At 39.8% G+C, this 24,047-nt stretch overlaps 1 protein-coding gene across 2 annotated transcripts in view; it reads right to left on the bottom strand.

The window, feature by feature from the left end:
* Window positions 1–11,072: 11,072 nt before the first annotated feature.
* Window positions 11,073–24,047, bottom strand: part of st3gal5 (ST3 beta-galactoside alpha-2,3-sialyltransferase 5) — a 41,920-nt gene continuing 28,945 nt past the window's right edge. Inside the window, exons 5-7 of one of the 2 annotated variants that reach the window (XM_066649444.1) lie at window positions 23,700–23,886; window positions 15,965–16,123; window positions 11,073–14,128 (exon numbers count right to left, since the gene is read on the bottom strand). In XM_066649444.1, coding sequence (XP_066505541.1) covers window positions 13,871–14,128; window positions 15,965–16,123; window positions 23,700–23,886 — 604 coding nt within the window. In that variant the 3' untranslated portion in view covers window positions 11,073–13,870. Of the gene's footprint in view, window positions 14,129–14,264; window positions 14,339–15,964; window positions 16,124–23,699; window positions 23,887–24,047 lie in introns of those variants that run through there. The other variant, XM_066649445.1, reaches the window with a different exon arrangement.

The following is a 24,047-nucleotide window of genomic DNA, read 5'->3' as shown; positions in this document are numbered from 1 at the left end:
TGCTCAGTCCAATATATCCTACATTGAATTTGTATTTGGCCAGGGGGTCTCAGTTCTAATAAATTAAAGAAGATATAATAGGTGAGACATAGGGATGTCAGAGGAAGACTCACCATTGCAATATATTCAACAAAAATAAACCTATTGAAAGAAAATCCCATTCACGTCTGTTCTCATATATCAGCTTTGGGATGAGATAGGCTGAAAATAATCACACCCCTGTGTAAGCCAGGGCCTCCTTAAACAACAACTTGAATTTGGAAGAAATCTGAGTCGGTCAAGAATTTCATCTGAAAAAACACAAAGGGGTACCCCTAAGTATTTTTTGGGTGAAAAATGTGATCCACTCAGACCTTCATCAAACTCACACAGTGTGTCTTGGAGGTCATGACAAAAACAGTGGTGTGGTTATTTTCGCTCCACCACTTTCCAAAGCTGAGATATTTGGACCCCATCTAGTCCATAAAATTTATAACTGTATAATTATCATATCTCAGCTTAGGGATGAGATAGGCTGAAAATAATCACACCCCTGTGTAAGCCAGGGCCTCCTTAATCAACAACTTGAATTTGGAAGAAATCTGAGTCGGTCAAGAATTTAATCTGAAAAAACACAAAGGGGTACCCCTTAGTATTTTTTGGGTGAAAAGTGTGACCCACTCAGACTTTCATCAAACTCACACAGTGTGTCTTGGAGGTCATGACAAAAACAGTGGTGTGGTTATTTTCGCTCCACCACTTTCCAAAGCTGAGATATGGGGACCCCATCTAGTCCATAAAATTTATAACTGTATAATTATCATATCTCAGCTTTGGGATGAGATAGGCTGAAAATAATCACACCCCTGTGTAAGACAGGGCCTCCTTAATCAACAACGTGAATTTGGAAGAAATCTGAGTCGGTCAAGAATTTCATCTGAAAAAACACAAAGGGGTACCCCTTAGTATTTTTTTGGGTGAAAAATGTGACCCACTCAGACCTTCATCAAACTCACACAGTGTGTCTTGGAGGTCCTGACTAAAACAGTGGTGTGGTTATTTTCACTCTACCACTTGCCAAACTGAGATATGGGGACCTCTTCTAGTCCATAAAATGTATAACTGTATAATTATCATATCTCAGCTTTGGGATGAGATAGGCTGACATAAATCACACCCCAGTGTAAGCCAGGGCCTCCTTAATCAACAACATGAATTTGGAAGAAATCTGAGTCGGTCAAGAATTTCATTTGAAAAAACACAAAGGGGTACCCCTTAGTATTTTTTGGGTGAAACATGTGACCCACTCAGATCTTCATCAAACTCACACAGTGTGTCTTGGAGGTCCGGTTAAAGACAGTGGTGTGGTTATTTTCGCTCTACCACTTGCCAAACTGAGATACGGGGACCTCTTCTAGTCCATTACATGTATAACTGCATATATCAAGATGGGATTCCTATTTCCAGTGAAGCTAGCTAAACACATTAGTAGAGGAGTATGATCACAAAAGCCTGCTCAGTCCAATGTATCCTACATTGAATTTGTATTTGGCCAGGGGGTCTCAGTTCTAATAAATTAAAGAAGATATAATAGGTGAGACATAGGGATGTCAGAGGAAGCCTCACCATTGCAATATATTCAACAAAAATAAACCTATTGAAAGAAAATCCCAGTCACGTCTGTTCTCATATATCAGCTTTGGGATGAGATAGGCTGAAAATAATCACACCCCTGTGTAAGCCAGGGCCTCCTTAATCAACAACGTGAATTTGGAAGAAATCTGAGTCGGTCAAGAATTTCATCTGAAAAAACACAAAGGGGTACCCCTTAGTATTTTTTGGGTGAAACATGTGACCCACTCAGATCTTCATCAAACTCACACAGTGTGTCTTGGAGGTCCTGACAAAGACAGTGGCGTGGTTATTTTTGCTCCACCACTTTCCAAAGCTGAGATATGGGGACCCCGTCTAGTCCATAAAATATATAACAGTATAATTATCATATCTCAGCTTTCGGATGAGACAGGCTGAAAATAATCACACCCCTGTGTAAGCTATGGCCTCCTTAATCAACAACGTGAATCTGGAAGAAATCTGAGTCGGTCAAGAATTTCATCTGAAAAAACACAAAGGTGTACCCCTTAGTATTTTTTGGGTGAAACATGTGACCCACTCAGATCTTCATCAAACTCACACAGTGTGTCTTGGGGGTCCTGACAAAGACAGTGGCGTGGTTGTTTTTGCTCCACCACTTTCCAAAGCTGAGATATGGGGACCTCTTCTAGTCCATAAAATGTATAACTGTATAATTATCATATCTCAGCTTTGGGATGAGATAGGCTGAAAATAATCACACCCCTGTGTAAGCCAGGGCCTTCTTAATCAACAACGTGAATTTGGAAGAAATCTGAGTCGGTCAAGAATTTCGTCTGAAAAAACACAAAAAAAAAACACCCTTAGTATTTTTTTGTGGGTGTAAAATGTGACCCACTCAGATCGTCATCAAACTCACACAGTGTGTCTTGCAGGTCCTGACTAAAACAGTGGTGTGGTTATTTTCGCTCCACCACTTTCCAAAGCGGAGATATGGGGACCTCTTCTAGTCCATAAAATGTATAACAGTATAATTATCATATCTCAGCTTTCGGATGAGATAGGCTGAAAATAATCACACCCCTGTGTAAGCCAGAGCCTCCTTAATCAACAACATGAATTTGGAAGAAATCTGAGTCGGTCAAGAATTTCATCTGAAAAAACACAAAGGGGTACCCCTTAGTATTTTTTGGGTGAAAAGTGTGACCCACTCAGACCTTCATCAAACTCACACAGTGTGTCTTGGGGGTCATGACAAAAACAGTGGTGTGGTTACTTTCGCTCCACCACTTTCCAAAGCTGACATATGGGGACCCCATCTAGTCCATAAAATTTATAACTGTATAATTATCATATCTCAGCTTTGGGATGAGATAGGCTGAAAATTATCACACCCCTGTGTAAGCCAGGGCCTCCTTAATCAACAACGTGAATTTGGAAGAAATCTGCATCGGTCAAGAATTTCATCTGAAAAAACACAAAGGGGTACCCCTTAGTATTTTTTTGGGTGAAAAATGTGACCCACTCAGATCGTCATCAAACTCACACAGTGTGTCTTGGAGGTCCTGACTAAAACAGTGGTGTGGTTATTTTCACTCTACCACTTGCCAAACTGAGATATGGGGACCTCTTCTAGTCCATAAAATTTATAACTGTATAATTATCATATCTCAGCTTTGGGATGAGATAGGCTGACATAAATCACACCCCAGTGTAAGCCAGGGCCTCCTTAATCAACAACATGAATTTGGAAGAAATCTGAGTCGGTCAAGAATTTCGTCTGAAAAAACACAAAGGGGTACCCCTTAGTATTTTTGGGTGAAAAATGTGACCCACTCAGATCGTCATCAAACTCACACAGTGTGTCTTGGAGGTCCTGACAAAGACAGTGGCGTGGTTATTTTTGCTCCACCACTTTCCAAAGCTGAGATATGGGGACCCCATCTAGTCAATAAAATGTATAACAGTATAAATATCATATCTCAGCTTTGGGATGAGATAGGCTGAAAATAATCACACCCCTGTGTAAGCCAGGGCCTCCTTAATCAACAACGTGAATTTGGAAGAAATCTGAGTCGGTCAAGAATTTCGTCTGAAAAAACACAAAGGGATACCCCTTAGTATTTTTTGGGTGAAAAATGTGACCCACTCAGATCTTCATCAAACTCACAAAATGTGTCTTGGAGGTCCTGACAAAAACAGTGGTGTGGTTATTTTCGCTCCACCACTTTCCAAAGCTGAGATATGGGGACCTCTTCTAGTCCATAAAATGTATAACAGTATAATTATCATATCTCAGCTTTCGGATGAGATAGGCTGAAAATAATCACACCCCTGTGTAAGCGTGAGCCTCCTTAATCAACAACATGAATTTGGAAGAAATCTGAGTCGGTCAAGAATTTCATCTGAAAAAACACAAAGGGGTACCCCTTAGTATTTTTTGGGTGAAAAGTGTGACCCACTCAGACCTTCATCAAACTCACACAGTGTGTCTTGGAGGTCATTACAAAAACAGTGGTGTGGTTATTTTCGCTCCACCAATTTCCAAAGCTGAGATATGGGGACCCCATTTAGTCCATAAAATGTATAACTGTATAATTATCATATCTCAGCTTTGGGATGAGATAGGCTGAAAATAATCACACCCCTGTGTAAGCCAGAGCCTCCTTAATCAACAACGTGAATTTGGAAGAAATCTGAATCGGTCAAGAATTACATCTGAAAAAACACAAAGGGGTACCCCTTAGTATTTTTTTGGGTGAAACATATGACCTCTTCAGATCTTCTTCAAACCCACACAGTGTGTAAGGCAGGTCCTGTTAAAGACAGTGGTGTGGTTATTTTCACTCTACCACTTGCCAAAGCTGAGATATGGGGACCTCTTCTAGTCCATAAAATGTATAACTGTATAATTATCATTTCTCAGCTTTGGGATGAGATAGGCTGAAAATAATCACACACCTGTGTAAGCCAGGGCCTCCTTAATCAACAACATGGATGTGGAAGAAATCTGAGTCAGTCAAGAATTTCATCTGAAAAAACAGAAAGGGGTACCCCTTAGTATTTTTTGAGTGAAACATGTGACCCACTCAGATCTTCATCAAACTCACACAGTGTGTCTTGGAGGTCCTGACAAAAACAGTGGCGTGGTTATTTTTGCTCCACCCCTTTCCAAAGCTGAGATATGGGGACCTCTTCTAGTCCATAAAATGTATAACTGTATAATTATAATATCTCAGCTTTGGGATGAGATAGGCTGAAAATAATCACACCTCTGTGTAAGCCAGGGCCTTTTTAATCAACAACGTGAATTTGGAAGAAATCTGAGTCGGTCAAAAATTTTGTCTGAAAAAACACAAAGGGGTACCCCTTAGTATTTATTTGGGTGAAACATATGACCTCTTCAGATCTTCTTCAAACCCACACAGTGTGTAAGGCAGGTCCTGTTAAAGACAGTGGTGTGGTTATTTTCGCTCTACCACTTGCCAAACTGAGATATGGGGACCTCTTCTAGTCCATTACATGTATAACTGCATATATCAAGATGGGATGCCTATTTCCAGTGAAGCTAGCTAAACACATTAGTAGAGGAGTATGATCAGAAAAGCCTGCTCAGTCCAATGTATCCTACATTGAATTTGTATTTGGCCAGGGGGTCTCAGTTCTAATAAATTAAAGAGGATATAATAGGTGAGAAATATGGATGTCAGAGGAAGCCTCACCATTGCAATATATTCCTATTTCCAGTGAAGCTAGCTAAACACATTAGTAGAGGAGTATGATCAGAAAAGCCTGCTCAGTCCAATGTATCCTACATTGAATTTGTATTTGGCCAGGGGGTCTCAGTTCTAATAAATTAAAGAAGATATAATAGGTGAGACATAGGGATGTCAGAGGAAGCCTCACCATTGCAATATATTCAACAAAAATAAAACTATTGAAAGAAAATCCCAGTCACGTCTGTTCTCATATATCAGCTTTGGGATGAGATAGGCTGAAAATAATCACACCCCTGTGTAAGCCAGGGCCTCCTTAATCAACAACGTGAATTTGGGAGAAATCTGAGTCGATCAAGAATTTCATCTGAAAAAACACAAAGGGGTACCCCTTAGTATTTCTTTGGGTGAAACAAATGACCCACTCAGATCTTCATCAAACTCACACAGTGTGTCTTGGAGGTCATGACAAAAACAGTGGTGTGGTCATTTTCACTCCACCCCTTTCCAAAGCTGAGATATGGGGACCTCTTCTAGTCCATAAAATGTATAACAGTTTAATTATCATATCTCAGCTTTCGGATGAGATAGGCTGAAAATAATCACACCCCTGTGTCAGCCAGGGCCTACTTAATCAACAACGTGAATTTGGAAGAAATCTGAGTCGGTCAAAAATTTCTTCTGAAAAAACACAAAGGGGTACCCCTTAGTATTTCTTTGGGTGAAACATATGACCCACTCAGATCTTCATCAAACTCACACAGTGTGTCTTGGAGGTCCTGACAAAAACAGTGGTGTGGTTATTTTCACTCCACCACTTTCCAAAGCTGAGATATGGGGACCTCTTCTAGTCCATAAAATGTATAACTGTATAATTATCATATCTCAGCTTTGGGATGAGATAGGCTGAAAATAATCACACCCCTGTGTAAGCCAGGGCCTCCTTAATCAACAACATGGATGTGGAAGAAATCTGAGTCGGTCAAGAATTTCATCTGAAAAAACACAAAGGGGTACCCCTTAGTATTTTTTGGGTGAAACATATGACCTCTTCAGATCTTCTTCAAACCCACACAGTGTGTAAGGCAGGTCCTGTTAAATACAGTGGTATGGTTATTTTCGCTCTACCACTTGCCAAACTGAGATATGGGGACCTCTTCTAGTCCATTACATGTATAACTGCATATATCAAGATGGGATGCCTATTTCCAGTGAAGCTAGCTAAACACATTAGTAGAGGAGTATGATCACAAAAGCCTGCTCAGTCCAATGTATCCTACATTGAATTTGTATTTGGCCAGGGGGTCTCAGTTCTAATAAATTAAAGAAGATATAATAGGTGAGACATAGGGATGTCAGAGGAAGCCTCACCATTGCAATATATTCAACAAAAATAAACCTATTTAAAGAAAATCACATTTACGTCTGTACTCATATATCAGCTTTGGGATGAGATAGGCTGAAAATAATCACACCCCTGTGTAAGCCAGGGCCTCCTTAATCAACAACGTGAATTTGGAAGAAATCGGAGTCGGTCAAGAATTTCATCAGAAAAAACACAAAGGGGTACCCCTTAGTACTTTTTTGGGTGAAACATGTGACCCACTCAGATCGTCATCAAACTCACACAGTGTGTCTTGGAGGTCATGACAAAAACAGTGGTGTGGTTATTTTCGCTCCACCACTTTCCAAAGCTGAGATATGGGGACCTTATCTAGTCCATAAAATGTATAACTGTATAATTATCATATATCAGCTTTGGGATGAGACAGGCTGAAAATAATCATAACCCTGTGCAAGCCAGGGCATCCTTAATCACCAACGTTAATTTGGAAGAAATCTGAGTCGGTCAAGAATTTCATCAGAAAAAACACAAAGGGTACTTGTTTGGGTGAAATATGTGACCTCTTCAGATCTTCTTCAAACTCACACAGTGTGTAAGGCATGTCCTGTTAAAGACAGTGGTGTGGTTATTTTCGCTCCACCACTTGCCAAACTGAGATATGGGGACCTCTTCTAGTCCATTACATGTATTACTGTATAATTATCATATCTCAGCTTTGGGATGAGATAGGCTGACATAAATCACACCCCTGTGTAAGCCAGTGCCTCCTTAATCAACAACGTGAATTTGGAAGAAATCTGAGTCAGTCAAGAATTTCATCTGAAAAAACACAAAGGGGTACCCCTTAGTACTTTTTGGGTGAAAAATGTGACCCACTCAGACCTTCATCAAACTCACACAGTGTGTCTTGGAGGTCATGACAGAAACAGTGGTGTGGTTATTTTCGCTCCACCCCTTTCCAGAGCTGAGATATGGGGACCCCATCCAGTCCATAAAATGTATAACTGTATAATTATCATATCTCAGCTTTGGGATGAGATAGGCTGACATAAATTACACCCCAATGTAAGCCAGGGCCTCCTTAATCACCAACGTGAATTTGGAAGAAATCTGAGTCGGTCGAAAATTTCGTCTGAAAAAACACAAAGGGGTACCCCTTAGTATTTTTTTGGTTGAAACATGTGACCCACTCAGATCTTCATCAAACTCACACAGTGTGTCTTGGAGGTCATGACAAAAACAGTTGTGTGGTTATTTTCGCTCCACCACTTTCCAAAGCTGAGATATGGGGACCCCATCTAGTCCATAAAATGTATAACTGTATAATTATCATATCTCAGCTTTGGGATGAGATAGGCTGACATAAATCACACCCCAGTGTAAGCCAGGGCCTCCTTAATCAGCAACGTGAATTTGGAAGATATCTGAGTCGGTCAAGAATTTCATCAGAAAAAACACAAAGGGGTACCGCTTAGTACTTTTTTGGGTGAAACATGTGACCCACTCAGATCGTCATCAAACTCACACAGTGTGTCTTGGAGGTCATGACAAAAACAGTGGTGTGGTTATTTTCGCTCCACCACTTTCCAAAGCTGAGATATGGGGACCTCTTCTAGTCCATAAAATGTATAACTGTATAATTATCATATCTCAGCTTTGGGATGAGATAGGCTGAAAATAATCACACCCCTGTGTAAGCCAGGGCCTCCTTAATCAACAACGTGAATTTGGAAGAAATCTGAGTCGGTCAAGAATTTCGTCTGAAAAAACACAAAGGGGTACCCCTTAGTATTTTTTTGGGTGAAACATATGACCTCTTCAGATCTTCTTCAAACCCACACAGTGTGTAAGGCAGGTCCTGTTAAAGACAGTGGTGTGGTTATTTTTGCTCTACCACTTGACAAAGCTGAGATATGGGGACCTCTTCTAGTCCATTACATGTATAACTGCATATATCAAGATGGGATTCCTATTTCCAGTGAAGCTAGCTAAACACATGAGTAGAGGGGTATGATCAGAAAAGCCTGCTTAGTCCAATGTATCCTACACTGAATTTGTATTTGGCCAGGGGGTCTCAGTTCTAATAAATTAAAGAAGATATAATAGGTGAGACATAGGGATGTCAGAGGAAGCCTCACCATTGCAATACATTCAACAAAAATAAACCTATTGAAAGAAAATCCCAGTCACGTCTCTTCTCATATCTCAGCTTTGGGATGAGATAGTCTGACATAAATTACACCCCAATGTAAGCCAGTGCCTCCTTAATCAACAACGTGAATTTGGAAGAAATCTGAGTCGGTCAAGAATTTCATCTGAAAAAACACAAAGGGGTACCCCTTAGTACTTTTTGGGTGAAAAATGTGACCCACTCAGACCTTCATCAAACTCACACAGTGTGTCTTGGAGGTCATGACAAAAACAGTGGTGTGGTTATGTTCGCTCCACCACTTTCCAAAGCTGAGATATGGGGACCCCATCTAGTCCATAAAATGTATAACTGTATAATTATCATATCTCTGCTTTCGGATGAGATAGGCTGAAAATAATTACACCACTGTGTAAGCCAGGGCCTCCTTAATCAACAACATGAATTTGGAGGAAATATGAGTTGGTCAAAAAGTTAGTCTGAAAAAACACAAAGGGGTACCCCTTAGTATTTTTTTGGGTGAAATATGTGACCCACTCAGACCTTCATCAAACTCACACAGTGTGTCTTGGAGGTCATGACAAAAACAGTGGTGTAGTTATGTTCGCTCCACCACTTTCCAAAGCTGAGATATGGGGACCCCATCTAGTCCATAAAATGTATAACTGTATAATTATCATATCTCTGCTTTCGGATGAGATAGGCTGAAAATAATTACACCCCTGTGTAAGCCAGGGCCTCCTTAATCAACAACATGAATTTGGAGGAAATATGAGTTGGTCAAAAAGTTAGTCTGAAAAAACACAAAGGGGTACCCCTTAGTATTTTTTTGGGTGAAATATGTGACCCACTCAGATCTTCATCAAACTCACACAGTGTGTCTTGGAGGTCATGATAAAAACAGTGGTGTGGTTATTTTCGCTCCACCACTTTCCAAAGCTGAGATATGGGGACCCCATCTAGTCCATAAAATGTATAACTGTATAATTATCATATCTCAGCTTTGGGATGAGATAGGCTGAAAATAATCACACCTCTGTGTAAGCCAGGGCCTCCTTAATCAACAACGTGAATTTGGAAGAAATCTGAGTCGGTCAAAAATTTCGTCTGAAAAAACACAAAGGGGTACCCCTTAGTATTTTTTTGGGTGAAACATATGACCTCTTCAGATCTTCTTCAAACCCACACAGTGTGTAAGGCAGGTCCTGTTAAAGACAGTGGTGTGGTTATTTTTGCTCTACCACTTGACAAAGCTGAGATATGGGGACCTCTTCTAGTCCATTACATGTATAACTGCATATATCAAGAGGGGATTCCTATTTCCAGTGAAGCTAGCTAAACACATGAGTAGAGGGGTATGATCAGAAAAGCCTGCTTAGTCCAATGTATCCTACATTGAATTTGTATTTGGCCAGGGGGTCTCAGTTCTAATAAATTAAAGAAGATATAATAGGTGAGACATAGGGATGTCAGAGGAAGCCTCACCATTGCAATACATTCAAAAAAAATAAACCTATTGAAAGAAAATCCCAGTCACGTCTGTTCTCATATCTCAGCTTTGGGATGAGATAGGCTGACATAAATTACACCCCAGTGTAAGCCAGGGCCTCCTTAATCACCAACGTGAATTTGGAAGAAATCTGAGTCTGTCAAGAATTTCATCAGAAAAAACACAAAGGTGTATAGAGGAAACCCATGTGGACACGGGGAGAACACACAGTCACCCAGAGCAAGATTTGAACCCCCAACCTCCATGACCCGGGAGCTGTGTGACTGCGCCACTACCTGCTGTGCCCACCATGCTGCTCGATATGGAATCTGAGGAAGGACATTTTTTAAGTTTTTGCAAGCCTCTCAGCTTTAGGGGTGCAAAACTAGCTTGATTGTAGAGACTGACATGCATTCCAGCAGCTGAGTGACAATATGGGGATTCTTTTAGGTTTTAAAAAAGTAACCAGCAATCAAGTTAAATTGTGCTTACTGCTTACAAACAATCCAAATGATGAGGATAGGAAGCCACAGAAAAAAAAGATTCAGTACATACATTTTTGACAACAATTGTTAATTTAATTAACAGCAACTACGGAATTAAATAAAGACAATTTCAAAAATACATTTACATACAGAAAAATTAAAGGCTAAAAATAAATAAAAAACAGTGGTAATACTCATTAAAAGGTAACAGATTTACAGTCTGAATAAATAGGAAATAAGGGAGCAGAAACAAAAATATAAAGGTGCATCTCAAAAAATTTGAATATAATGAAAGAGTAAATTTAATTCAGTAAATCAATTCAAAAAGTGAAATTCATACAGATTCATTACAAATAAAATGATCTATTTCAAGTGTTTTTTTGATGATTATAGCTTACAGCCAGTGAAAACTGGCTTTAAGTCATTATCTCAGAAAATTAAAATATTATATAAGACCAATTTAAAAAATTATTTTTTAATACAGAAATTTTTGGCCTACTGGGGAATATGTACAGTATATGGACACAACACTTGGTTTGGGCTCCTTTTTCATGAATCAGTGCGGCATGGCATGGAGTGATCAGCCTGTGGCACTGCTGAGATTTTACGGAAGCTCAAGATGCTTTGATAGAGGCCTTCAGCTCGTCTGCTTTGTTGGGTCTGGTGTCTCTACTCTTCCTCTTGACAATAGCTCATAGATTCTCTATGGGTTTTTTGGTCAGGCGAGTTTGCTGGCCAATCCAGCACAGTGATACTCTGGTTATTAAACCAGGTATTGGTACCTTTGGCAGTGTGGACAGGTGCGAAATCTAGAACCCGAAAATGAAATCCGCAACTTCATAAGACTTGTCAGCAGAGGGAAGACTAAAGTGCTCTAACATTTCCTTATAGATGGCTGCGCTGACTTGATAAAACGCAGTGGACCAACACCAGCAGATGACAAGGCTTCCCAAACCATTACTGATTGAGGAAACTTCACACTAGACTCAAGCAGCTTGGATTGTGTACCTCTACACTCTTCCTCCAGACCCTGGGACCTTGATTTCCAAATGAAATGCAACATTTACTTTCATCTGAAAACAAGACTTTGGACCACTGAGCAACAGTCCAGTCCTTTTCCTCCTTGGCCCAGGTAAGACGCTTCTGGCATTGTCCCTAGAACATGAGTGGCTTGACACAAAGAATACAACAGTTGTAGCCCATGTCCTGGATACGTGTGTGTGGTGGCTCTTGAAGCACTGACTCCAGCAGCAGTCCACTCATGAATTTCCCCCAAATTTTTTGAATGGCCTTTTCTTGACTATAATTTCAAGGCTGGAGTTATCCCGGTTGCTTGTGCACCTTTTTCTGCCACACTTTTTCCTTCCACTCAACTTTTCATTAATATGCTTTGATAAAGCAGGAGGGTGTCAATGACTGCCTTATAGACATCTGTCAAGTCAGCAGTCTTCCCCATGATTGTGTAGCCTACTGAACCCGACTAAGGGATCATTTTAAATGCCTAGAAAACCTTTGCAGATATTTTGTATGAATTTTTCAAAATTTCGGAGATAATGACTTTTTTCACTGGGTTTTCATTGGCTGTAACCATAATCATCAACATTAATAGAAATAAACACTTGAAATAGGTCACTCTGTTTGTAACAAATCTATATAAAATATGAGTTTCACTTTTTGAATTACTGAAATAAATTATCTTTTTGGTGATATTCTAATTTACAGAGATGCACCTGTATGACACTGAAAAAAATGTATAAATATATAACACTGAGAATAAATATTAACAATTTTGCAATCAGTCCAGAAAAAAAAGGTTAATAGGTTGCAAAGGCTGGGAATGAAGATCAAGTAGTGGAACATTCATCCATGCATTCATTCATTGTATTCATGTTTGTAAAATACTACATTGGGTGCTATAAGAGGAGTTTAGCCAAGTTTACATGTGAGCTGTCATATATTGTAAACATTAATATAGCAGCAAAGCAATGGTGTAGATTTGCTCTTGACATTGGTGGTGACATATGAATCCATCACCCACCACCCCACCAACCTCCCATTGCCTGTTTCTTTTTCCTTTGCTCTGTGACAACATGACAATGTAAGAGAACTGACAATTTGCAGTTTGTTGTATAGTCAATTTTAAGTGACTTACACGTACTTTTGCTTTGACGCTGTTCACAACCAAACTACAGAGACTCACGTGATAGCAAGGAAAAGGCAAAGCCAATCACACTGGTCATATTTTGGTCACATATTATGGTCATATTATTACAACTGGTCATGTTACAGGGAGGTAGGACTCAAATAGAGAACGTGATTTAACCCTTTCTGCACCTATAGGTTAATGAGACCTTAACAGATCAGGGCTTTTTTTTTGAGGGGATCACTATTGGTGGGGACAATTCAATAATCGCAGGATATTGGTGGAGACATGTCACCTCCATCTATGCTAATTCTACACCCTTGCATGGTAACCTTGCTTGGTATCATTTAGCTCTGCATGATATAATTTACCTAAACTCTTCAATGGTCTCTCCAGTACCGTGGGCATCAGTGGTCCTTCCTTAAACAATTTTCCTGTACAAGTTTTCCTTTGACAATCAAAAGACTTCTAGACTTGCTTGGTTTAACTTTCAGCCTAGCCAACCTTAGATTATTATTTAACTTCCCCTGCAACTGCCATGTGCAAAGCATGGTAGTCTTTATCTATGTAAGCCCTAATTGGGGAAGCTGAGTACCATTATGCAACCTCTCCCTGCTTAAAAGCCACTTAGAGGCCCTAATTACTACCTCCATTGCTAATGTAAATGCTGATGGTGAAATCGTATATCCAGTCATTTGACATATTTCTAACCGCTTCCATGATGTACCAAATTCCCCTGTAATAAAGCAATGGCAAATATTGGCATATTTCGCATGGGTTTTTGAGGAAGAAAAAAAATTCCTTTAGGTTCCCACTGTTATATAATGCAGTTATTTCTTATGAATTTTCAATCTTTTGCTACATAATAATGAAAATATTCTAATTTAATGGTGATGTGATATTCATGATGGATTTTGGCACAGAATTTGTGTACCCCTTAGTAAGAGTTCACTTCACAGTGCAAGGTGCCTTTAGCTTGAGCAGAAACTGCAGTGTATTCCACCTGTCAGGTCTGAAATGCTGCCTTCAGCTATCAATCTCTGCAGAAAAACCTTCTCACGGTCCACATTGTGCATGGACTGCTTCAACATGGTGTTCATGGGTTGACTGTCATAGTAATGTAGGGGTGTATCCTTCTGGCTGAGGTTGTAGCCAAAGCCGGCTAAGCTGACTTCATCACACAAGTAGGATGCCAAATTCAGGGCAGAGACTCCTAAGGTTGGAATATTCTAAAGAGAATATCACAGACATAATAGAAATGAGAACACTGTAACAACATCATTCCAAAATCATGAACACACACACACACACACACATGGAAAAGAGAGAGAGAGGAAAAAACTGACCTAAAAGCTGCCTTAATAAAGGGCTTTTTCAAATATTGCCTTTTGGTTTATCCTCATTTAGAGCTATGTATTAATCCAGGCTGCTCTATGTTTCTGTGAGACATAATACATCAGTAATAATTTAATTTACAATGACAGCTTTAGAAATAAGCAATCTTACATTAAGCAGTCCCAGTTTTTTGGTCAACAGTGCTAGCAATATAAACCTGTAGAGCTGGTTTGATACAAGTGAAAGTGAAAAAGCGATATTAGATTCTGCAAGCTATAATGCAGGAAATGTGCATTACTTTTACATTTCTGGTATTACAGATAAAGATCTGCCAAGGTATTGGCTGAGTTTTCCAATCAATTAATATTCTATGAATGTGGAAATGTCACTCTTAGATTACTGTTTACAGCCCTACTCAGATAGGATTATTTTTACGTGGGGAGCTGGGGTATAATGTAATTCTACCAAGGGATGCCTGTAATGCTCTTGGTGGATTTGTACTAGATAAGAAATCTTAGTGAAATCTACTTGATTCATGCATTACTCTCACACAGTGTATCATACACAGTTGCAGAGCTACTGGAGTATTTAGACTGTCTCTACGGTTCTGAGAACAGTCCTCCCAGCAAAAAAGTACATCCCACAATGACCGTATCATCTAGTCCTTTAGTATAGGTAATGGGTGAGAATATTTTGCAATAACTATTATTATAACTGATATTATAAGCTGTTTAATGGTAACTTACTGAGCAGGACACAGACTCATACCACATATGTAGGCTGTTATTGTGCTCAAAAACTATGCACCACTAGAATACATTTCTCTCCACTGGTCGGTTTGTGTATTTGAACATGGTGTGTTCATAAGCAGCTGAACTTGTACTTGTACTTGTACTTGAACCATATATTTTATCACTAAACGCCTCCTCCAAGACCTCCTTTTCTTGAGAAAATCTGCAAAAATATCCTTTACCCGGTGATATGACAGAATATTCACTCACAAATTAGGATGTGATTGATATAACCTTGGGTTATGTTTATTGGTCATTTTATAGTAGGGTAATTCTGTTTTAATTAAATATAAAAGTAGCATCCAGTAAGGGCCCAGACTTCGCAAGAATGCTGACCATTTGCAAACATTTCAAAAGAACCTTTTGCATGGACATCCCTGGAACAGTTCCATTTCGAGAAGGGTTATATATACAACCAAAGGGTTCTTCTATTGTTACAATGTCAATTTTGTTACAATAGAAGAACCTTTTTGGTGCCATTTAGAACCCTCTTCTAAAAGGTGCTATATATAATCATCTATAGCACATTCTCCATCAATGTGAAGAACCCTTCATGATGCAAAGAACCCTTTAATGACCCTTCAAGTGTTCAGGGTTCTATATAGAACAATTTCCTTTAATAAAGAACCCGTGTAGAACCATCAATTTTGTCAAGCATTTTTTTTTGACAAACTAGAAATCCTGTGCCCATATTTGCTCCACAAAAACACTGGATACTACTTTTGCAATGAGACTATACAAGTTAATACCCAGGTCTACTGATTTTCCTGAGCAATTAACTGAAGCAAATTACCTGAAAATATATACAGACAAGCTTTTATGGGTGTATTTGAATAATTCTTATTCACTACCAATGATTTGATGTTAATATCATTAAAAGCTTAATGTTTGGCCAGTTTATTGCAAGGGAGTTTACATTGGTAAGAAAATAACCTGTACCTGATCCCAGCCCCAAAGCCGCTGCTTAGGTTTGGGGTAGTCAAGCATGTCCAAGGCTATCTGTCTGATGATCTCTGGATTCAGTATAAGAAACTTGGAAGATTCAACAGGAATTTTGTCTGGAACTTTCTGCCAGAAAAACACCTTGTCCCAGAGTGACTGTAAGAACATAGATTTTATTAAACATATTAGCAATGTAAAATGTTAAACATTACGAAAGCACAACATTTTAAAAACTAAGATTACACATAATACCTGAAACATTTATTCTTTAACAAATTCTAAAAATGTTTGATGATTGTCCATGATAGATAAATATATATAGTGATTTGGTGATGACACAAATTCAGCAAACAAATTACTGTGCATATGTGTAATATTGTATAAATTCAACAACAGCACAAGTGTATAAGAGGGTGAATCTGATATTAACCAGAGGAATGGTGGAAAGCAGAACAGGGAGAAACAAGGGGTGAGAGAGAAAGGAATTGGGCAGAGAAGAAAATTAAAATGGCCAGCTGCAGATTAGGCCACCAAATGGAGTGAGGTTCAAGATGTGGTGCATCATGCAAAGGCAGGTTCTGCTCCAGGGCCTAATGGTGTTCCATTTTAGGTGTACATGTATGCATTAATAATTTCTTTAGTGTGATAGTGCGATGACTTTTTTGAAAGCAAACAAAATAATTGATACATTGGTGCAATAGGCAGGGATTTCTGGCTTTGCAGGGTGTTTGGAACATAGCAGCATCAGATTCAGACTGCTAAGAAAGAGGATAGTCATTTTCCTAGATTTAGTGAATACATTTGACTCAGTGGCACATAAACTTATGTGGAAATTGTTTGAATTTTTCTAGGTGCCAGGTAAGGATACTAAGCTTGTTAAAGCATATTTTTAGGATATTCAGTTTTGCTTTAGTACAGGGGAATTTGTTACATCATGGCAGCAGTTAGAAATAGGTAAAATGGCTGGATGTACGATATCACCATTAGCGTTTATGATGGGCCTTGCACATGGCGGTTGCTGAAGAAGTTAAATTATAATCTAAGATTAGCTAGGCTGAAAGTTAAACAAGCAAATCTAGAAGTGAAAACTTGTACAGGAAAATCCTTTGATGGAAGGAGAAATGATTCCTAGGGTATTGGAGAGACCAGTTTATGTAGATGGTATAGTGCAGCGACCAAGCTGTGTGACGACCAAGGTGAGGGATTAAAGGCTGAATTAGTGAAGGCTATTAATAGCATTGATAGATGTTTGCCAGGGAAGTTGATATTGTGGTGTCTGCAGTTTGGCTTAATGCCTCGTATTAGATGGCAGTGGAGAATTTATGACGTTTTGATCACAAACGTTGGAAGGATGGAATGGGTTTTGAACACGGTTAGAAGGAAGTAGCTAGAGGTGCCACAGTGTTTAAGTAATGTGGTATGGGGAACTGGAGCTACCACTTACTAGTTGAGGAGTTTAAATGTGCAAAAATGAGCCGCGAGATTAGTTTGTCAGGATTGAAGGATTCAAAGCAGCAGCACCAGTCACAAAAGTAGGACGAAAATGGAATCCACAAATGGCAGTGCAGGTAGCCATGAGCTCATTAGAGCTAAGGGATGTGATTGGCCAAGTGCAATGTAGAAGAGCAGGTCTTGATTCAGGTGATTCGTGGAAAGCTTTTAGTAAGGCCACACCACCATAGAGAAGGCAAATGATGACTAGTTTTATTCACGAGAAGAAGGAGGAAGAGGCACGGTGTGCAACAGTAGCATCACAGGCAAAACAAAGCCAGTAGCTTTGATGAGAGAATCTAGAGAAGCAGAAGATTTCCTGGCAAAAGTTGTGGGCGATGGAGGCAAGTTGTATTAAAGTTTTGCTGGGAGCAACTTATGACATCCTTCTAACACTGCAGAATCTTGGACAATGGGTAGGTGAAGACTCTAGTTGTTGATTATGTACAGGGGTTGGCACGCTGAAAGCATATTCTATAAGTTTGTAAAGTTAGTTTGTCACAGGGTCGGTATACATGGAGACATAATCAGGTGCTAAAGGTTTTAGCGTGTTTTTTGGACAGAAAACGGCTAGAGGTTAATGCACTGATGAGTAGCTGCAGTAATAAAATAGTTAACTTTGTGTGTGAGAGGGAATGTTTTTGAGAAAGTGCACAGGCTACAAATATTGGTATATGGGTTGAAGCACGAGATTGGTGATTGCTGGTGGATGTAGGAAAAAAGCTGCAGGTCCCAGAGTACATTCTGTGAACTACACTGAGGCCAGACATGGTGCTCTACTCTGAAAGTAAACGGATAGTTTATTTCATAGAGTTAATGGTTCCATTTGAGGATGCGGTAGATAAAGCATTCGAAAGTAAGAAGCTGAAGTATGCAGACTTGGCGGCTGAGGTGAGGGAATATGGGTGGCAGGCACACGTAAGACCGGTGGAGATAGGTGTTAGAGGATTTGTAGCCAAATTGGCAACATCCCTGCTTGTGCAGTTCGGCATCAGGGGCCGAAAACTAAGAGCAGCTGTAAAGGAGTTTTCAGAAACAGCAGAAAGGTCTAGTCAGTGGTCGTGGATAAGGAGAGCACAGATTACTTGAGGAAATGCTCTGCAGAGGTGCTATTGGGATTGTTGGTGACGTAGCATGTAAAGTTCACATGGAACTGGTGGCACTGAGCATGCGTTAATGGTGCCAGTGGGGCTAGGTACAGCCTTAGTCACCAGGGAGGCCAATGTAGATTTACGGTTGTTGATGCAAAAGGGTAAGGTAGGCGTGTAAAGCCTGCTTTCACACAGATGAAAGTGTACATTTTCAATAATAAATAAATAAATAAAAATCATCTGCCAATATACTCAACACAAATATTCTGCATTCTTGCTTGACAACAGAATTTATCCAACGATGGGATTTAAATCTTGCCTGTATGCTAAAATCCATGGCTGATAGGAAACAAAGCTTAAAATAAGCTAACTTCATGCTGTGAGCTTGTTTATATTGCTATACTTTGCCTTTGTCAGTGTCAGTTACTATGTTGTTGTTGTATGGACCTCTTCAAGGACCCAAAGATGCTTAAATATAAAATAAATAAATAAATAATCTGTGTCCATGAAATTACATGTATATTGTTTTAAGTATATTTTTGTGTCGCATATAGCATTGTAAAGGCCTTTTCATTTAATCATTCATTATCTGTAACCCTTATCCAGTTCATGGCCACAGTGGGTCCAGAGCCTACCTGGAATCATTGGGCGCAAGACAGGAATACACCCTGGAGGGGGCACCAGTCCTTCACAGGGCAACACACACACAGTCACACACACTCACACCTACACCTTTTGAGTCGCCAATCCACCTGTGGGAGAAAACCAGAGCACCCAGAGGAAACCTACACGGACACGGGGAGAACACACCAAACTCCTCACAGACAGTCACCCGGAGCGAGACTCCAACCTACAACCTCCGGGTCCCTAGAGCTGCGTGACTGCGACACTACCTGCTGCACCACCGTGAAGCCCTTAAAGCCTTTTCACACAGAGTAAATTTTTTTTTAAAAAAGTAAATGAGTTTTTAAACATTGTGGAATCTTCACACCAAGTCCGATGCTTCAATGCTTGTTCCCTGCAAGCCCAATGGGTATCTGACAGCCTTTTAAGTTTCACAATGTGTCCTTCTACATTGAGTAACTGTTGCAATCTTTCTAAATTCGCATGGCACATGGGGAGCTGCTGCAAAACTCATGCAGCTTCTTCACAAGGTTGAAGAAGGTTACAAAGTGCTTATTCTACTTTGAGGATTCCACCAGAACCAATGCAGTGCACATAGAGGGCCTTCTCATTGAGTGTGCATATTCTGGCTTGAAGACCTTTGTACATGCCACTCATGTTGGCTGCTTCATCGTAGTCCTGGCCACACATATTTTTCAGCTACAGTATTCTCCAGCTCCTGGTCTGTTGTTGCATCAATGATGCAAACTTCAATAAATCTGTCCTTTATATGCTTTTGATGTAGATATCACACTACAAATGACACCTGTTCTTTGTGGGAAACATTGGTGGTCTCATCCAAGAAAATACATTTCAACTTCTTGGATTTCTTTTTGGATCTCCTTCCTGATGTACGTACCCAGTGCTGTGATCATGTCATTTTGGCTTTTTTTGACAACAGTGATACATGTGGCCTTTTCTTAGTGACTTTCATTCTTCCAATATTTTCTGTATGCATCTTCAGAACACTGTTCTGAAGTTCCAGAAAGTTACCATGGTTGTTACTTGAGTTACTCTCATCATGACCTCGGAATGCTAGGCCCTGCCTTGCGAGACACCCCGTGAGCTCTATTAACCTGGTCAGTATCTTTGTTTGTCTGCCTCTCTGGCTCTTTGGCTTCCACTCCCTTTACATCTGATACAGCGCCCTCCATAATTATTGGCACCCCTGTTTAAGAAGTGTTCTTTGGCTTCTTTTTTTAAATAATATAGGACAACAATGCAAAAAAGAGAAAAATCTAAGCTTTAATTCAAGTGCCTTTATTTGGTGGGGGAAAAAAAATCACACATTAAGAAATAAATCTTTTGAACGAAATCATGTGTGCCAAAATTATTGGCAGCCCTGGTGTTAGTACTTTGTACAACCTCCTTTTGCCAACAAGACAGCACTTAATCTTCTCCTATAACTCTTCACAAAATGGTAGAATACAGAAAGAGGGATCTTCGAACATTCCTCTTCCTGCACAACCTCTCCAGAGGTCCTAAATCATCCAGAGTCCTGGGTCTTCTCTTATGCCGTCTCCTCTTCAGCTCACCCCACAGGTTTTATATTGGGTTGAGGTTTGGGGACTGAGATGGCCATGAGAGGAGCTTGATTTTGTGCCTTGTGAACCATTTTTGAGTAGATTTAGCTCTAGTAGTAGTAGGTAGTTTAGGGTCATTTTCTTGCTGAAAGACCCAGTGACGACCCATCTTCAGCTTTCGGGCAGAGGCCAGAGAGTTCATGATCCCATGTGGCCTTACAAGGTTCCCAGGTCCTTTGGAGGAGAAACAGGCCCACAGCATCACCGATCCTCCCCCATACTTAACAGTGGGCATGAGGTGTTAATCAGCAAACTCATCCTTGGTGTTACGCCAGACCCACTTAGAGTGTTTGTTACCTAAAACCTCTTGCAGATGGTTCCAGTTAAAATCCCAGTATCGCTTGGCAAACTCTACACTTATGAGTATAACTTAGAAAAGGCATTAAGAAATAATGATACAGCTTGTTTGCATGTACATAGCCTGATGGTTGTTTGGGAGACCCCGTAGCCCCAAGATGCTACTATTTGATTAAATTCTCTTACAGTGAGCTTTGGAGAACCTTTTACTTCTATTACCGTCCTTCTCACTGTGCATTGTGGCAAGATACACTTGTGTCCTCTTCCAGGCTTGTTTGTCACACTTCCAGATGTTTTGAACTTTTTGATGATTGCTCTGACTGTAGATAAGGGCATTTGCAGGCGAGTGGCTATTTTCCTGTAGCCATTGCCTGATTTATGAAGGTCGACACATATCTGCCTTCCTTGAATAGTGTGTTCTCTTGTCTTTCCTATGTTTAAGAGTGAGTAAGAGAAATAGGCCTCTGTGTAACGCCATATTTATACCCCAGGGAAACAGGAAGTGATGAATTACTAATTAAAGGTTCATAGATAATTTGATCCACTTTCCATTACAGTAGAAATGACATTAATGGTTCAAATACATTTATTTCCAAGAAATTGTTAAGGGTGCCAATAATTGCGGGACAGATCATTTTATGGGAAATAATTATTTCTTAGTCAGGAGTTTTTCTTTATTTTTTTCACTTTCAGTGAGATTATGCTTCTGCAATAAAAAAAATATATTTTTAAGGTTTTAACACATTTTAACTAGGGGTGCCAATAATTATGGAGGGCGCTGTATATCAGTCTATAAGTCTGGCGTGCCTTTATTTGGTAATTGGTCCACCTCACCATGTTTGTCATGTGGACCTCTGTGACAGAATGCTGCTTGATTTTTCAAAAGCAGTATTCCAATTTCTGATCCCATTTCTCAATTCCTTTCTGCTTTTATATCTATCTTCAGGTAAAAAAAAAAGGCAGACAACTGAAACAATGCTTTGAAGCAGCACTGTAGGGAATACTCCAGCCACACATTTCCATAAAACTAATATTTTTGGAATGACCTCCACTCAGCATTTTTGGGAAAATTCATATCTGGTTGACAGCACATAGCAATGTATCTCTCATTGCACCTCCTTTCATATGCTTTAACATGGGATAGATCTGTTGGATATGGCATGGCTGCTATTTTTGCAATTGCATCCTCACTTTCATCAACAGCTTTTTCCTCCACATAGCCTTCTTGTAATGTTAAGGGAGGTGCTGTCACCTCACCCTCTTCGTCACTAATCTCCTCTGGCTAAGCTGTTTCTGCCCCTGAACATGACGCAGTCCTATACTCCTACACTCAGCCCATCCTCAACTGTGATGGGCTCCTCCGGATCAGGTACTGATAAAGATACATCTCCCTCATTTGCTTTACTGGTAAATGGCCTAATCCAGGATAAAAGAGAGCTGCTACCCTGATCTGCTTGCGGTAGTTCCTTTTCTTTCCGCTTTTATAACCTTTCATTTCTTGGCATTATGCTGAAAAATTTGTGAATGATATAAACTGAAGTTGTGCATAATAATCAAGAGTGACTTACTGAATCTCCATGAAGTATACATAATTTTACTGCTTTCTGTTGAAGCATTACACTAGTAGCAATTTACGTCACCAGACTGTCATGTAGCTGAATGTAATACATACTTGTGAGTTCAAATCAGAAATCTACTTTGAGTAATTAATGTTAACAATGGGCATATTATTATGCCAATAAAATCAAATAGTCTACTTGACATTCCCCTACAAACTGTTTGTGGGCATGCTTTTTTTTCTTCAGTCTTTCACATAAAAATAAGTAAGATTTTAAATTAAACAAAACTAATGAATTTGTCTAATTTGTAAAACAGTAAAACTGTTTGTGAATTCTTTGTCTGTCTGCTGCAATTTGTCCACCTCCATTAAACATGGCAAACGTCAGTAAACAGCTGGACAAGTCACAGCTTTGGAGTCACATATTTCATGTCTCAAAAGTACAAAACGTGTAGGCTATATGTTATGCATGGATGCTCTATGTATGAAAAGGCAAGAGTTTTCAGTGGGTGTGATGCCTAAATGCACCCGTTTTTTTTTTTAAAGGAAATGTCGGGCCAGTAGCCTCATACTATTTTCAGCTGCGCTATAATGTTAAGGGTTGTGGTTAATTTTGCACCAAACAATGTCGGGGATTGTACAAACATGGTTTGGCCCAGCGTTCACCACTGCATAAGTGCATCGGAGGACGAGGGAGGGAATGTTATTGGGTGTTATTTATAATATGTATTCACCACAATTTTCAATAAAGCATATTTAAAAAGCAGGGCAGGAGCTTGTGAGTGCCCCCCAGGAGGAATTGGGGGGAATTGATGACATTTTAATTTTTAAATATAGATGAATGGAGAAAATATTGGGCTCCAGCAGAAAAGGCACTTTTCTCATCCAGGGCAAAAGGGAAGGTGCTTGAGCACCACTAGGGGTCTATCTGTGCATGGGCCTGGTGCTTATGCACCGAAGAGCAGCTCGGAATACCCAACCTTCTTGGAGATCCTAGAGGGGGGGTGGTCTAAGGAATCCATGTCTGATTAAAGATATCATAGACTCACTATTCTCGTTCCTGTGATCATGGCATGAAGCCAGCTGAAGTCCACAGATTTGTATACGACAGCCACAAACTGAAGCTCAGGATCCACATCTTCCCAAAGCTTTGGGCTGCCTTCAGGATAACTCATCCTGAAAGTAGTACGGTTCCCCACATCTCTACTGAAGTCTTTCACAGGACCACTGTTTAGTCTGTCAAATGGCGAAATAAGGCGTTACATCATCCGACACCAAATCCAAGCATTCCCATAAAGCTTTATATTAAAACTGTAAGAATCTAATAATTTAATCTGTACATTACATATATTTCTATGGTGGTGGGTGTGGTTTTTGATGTTGGGACTGATTGCTGT

The sequence above is a fragment of the Hoplias malabaricus genome, chromosome 17 (assembly GCF_029633855.1).
Source record: "Hoplias malabaricus isolate fHopMal1 chromosome 17, fHopMal1.hap1, whole genome shotgun sequence".
NCBI classification, from domain to species: Eukaryota; Metazoa; Chordata; class Actinopteri; order Characiformes; family Erythrinidae; genus Hoplias; species Hoplias malabaricus.
This window is presented reverse-complemented; position numbering and strand designations above follow the sequence as displayed.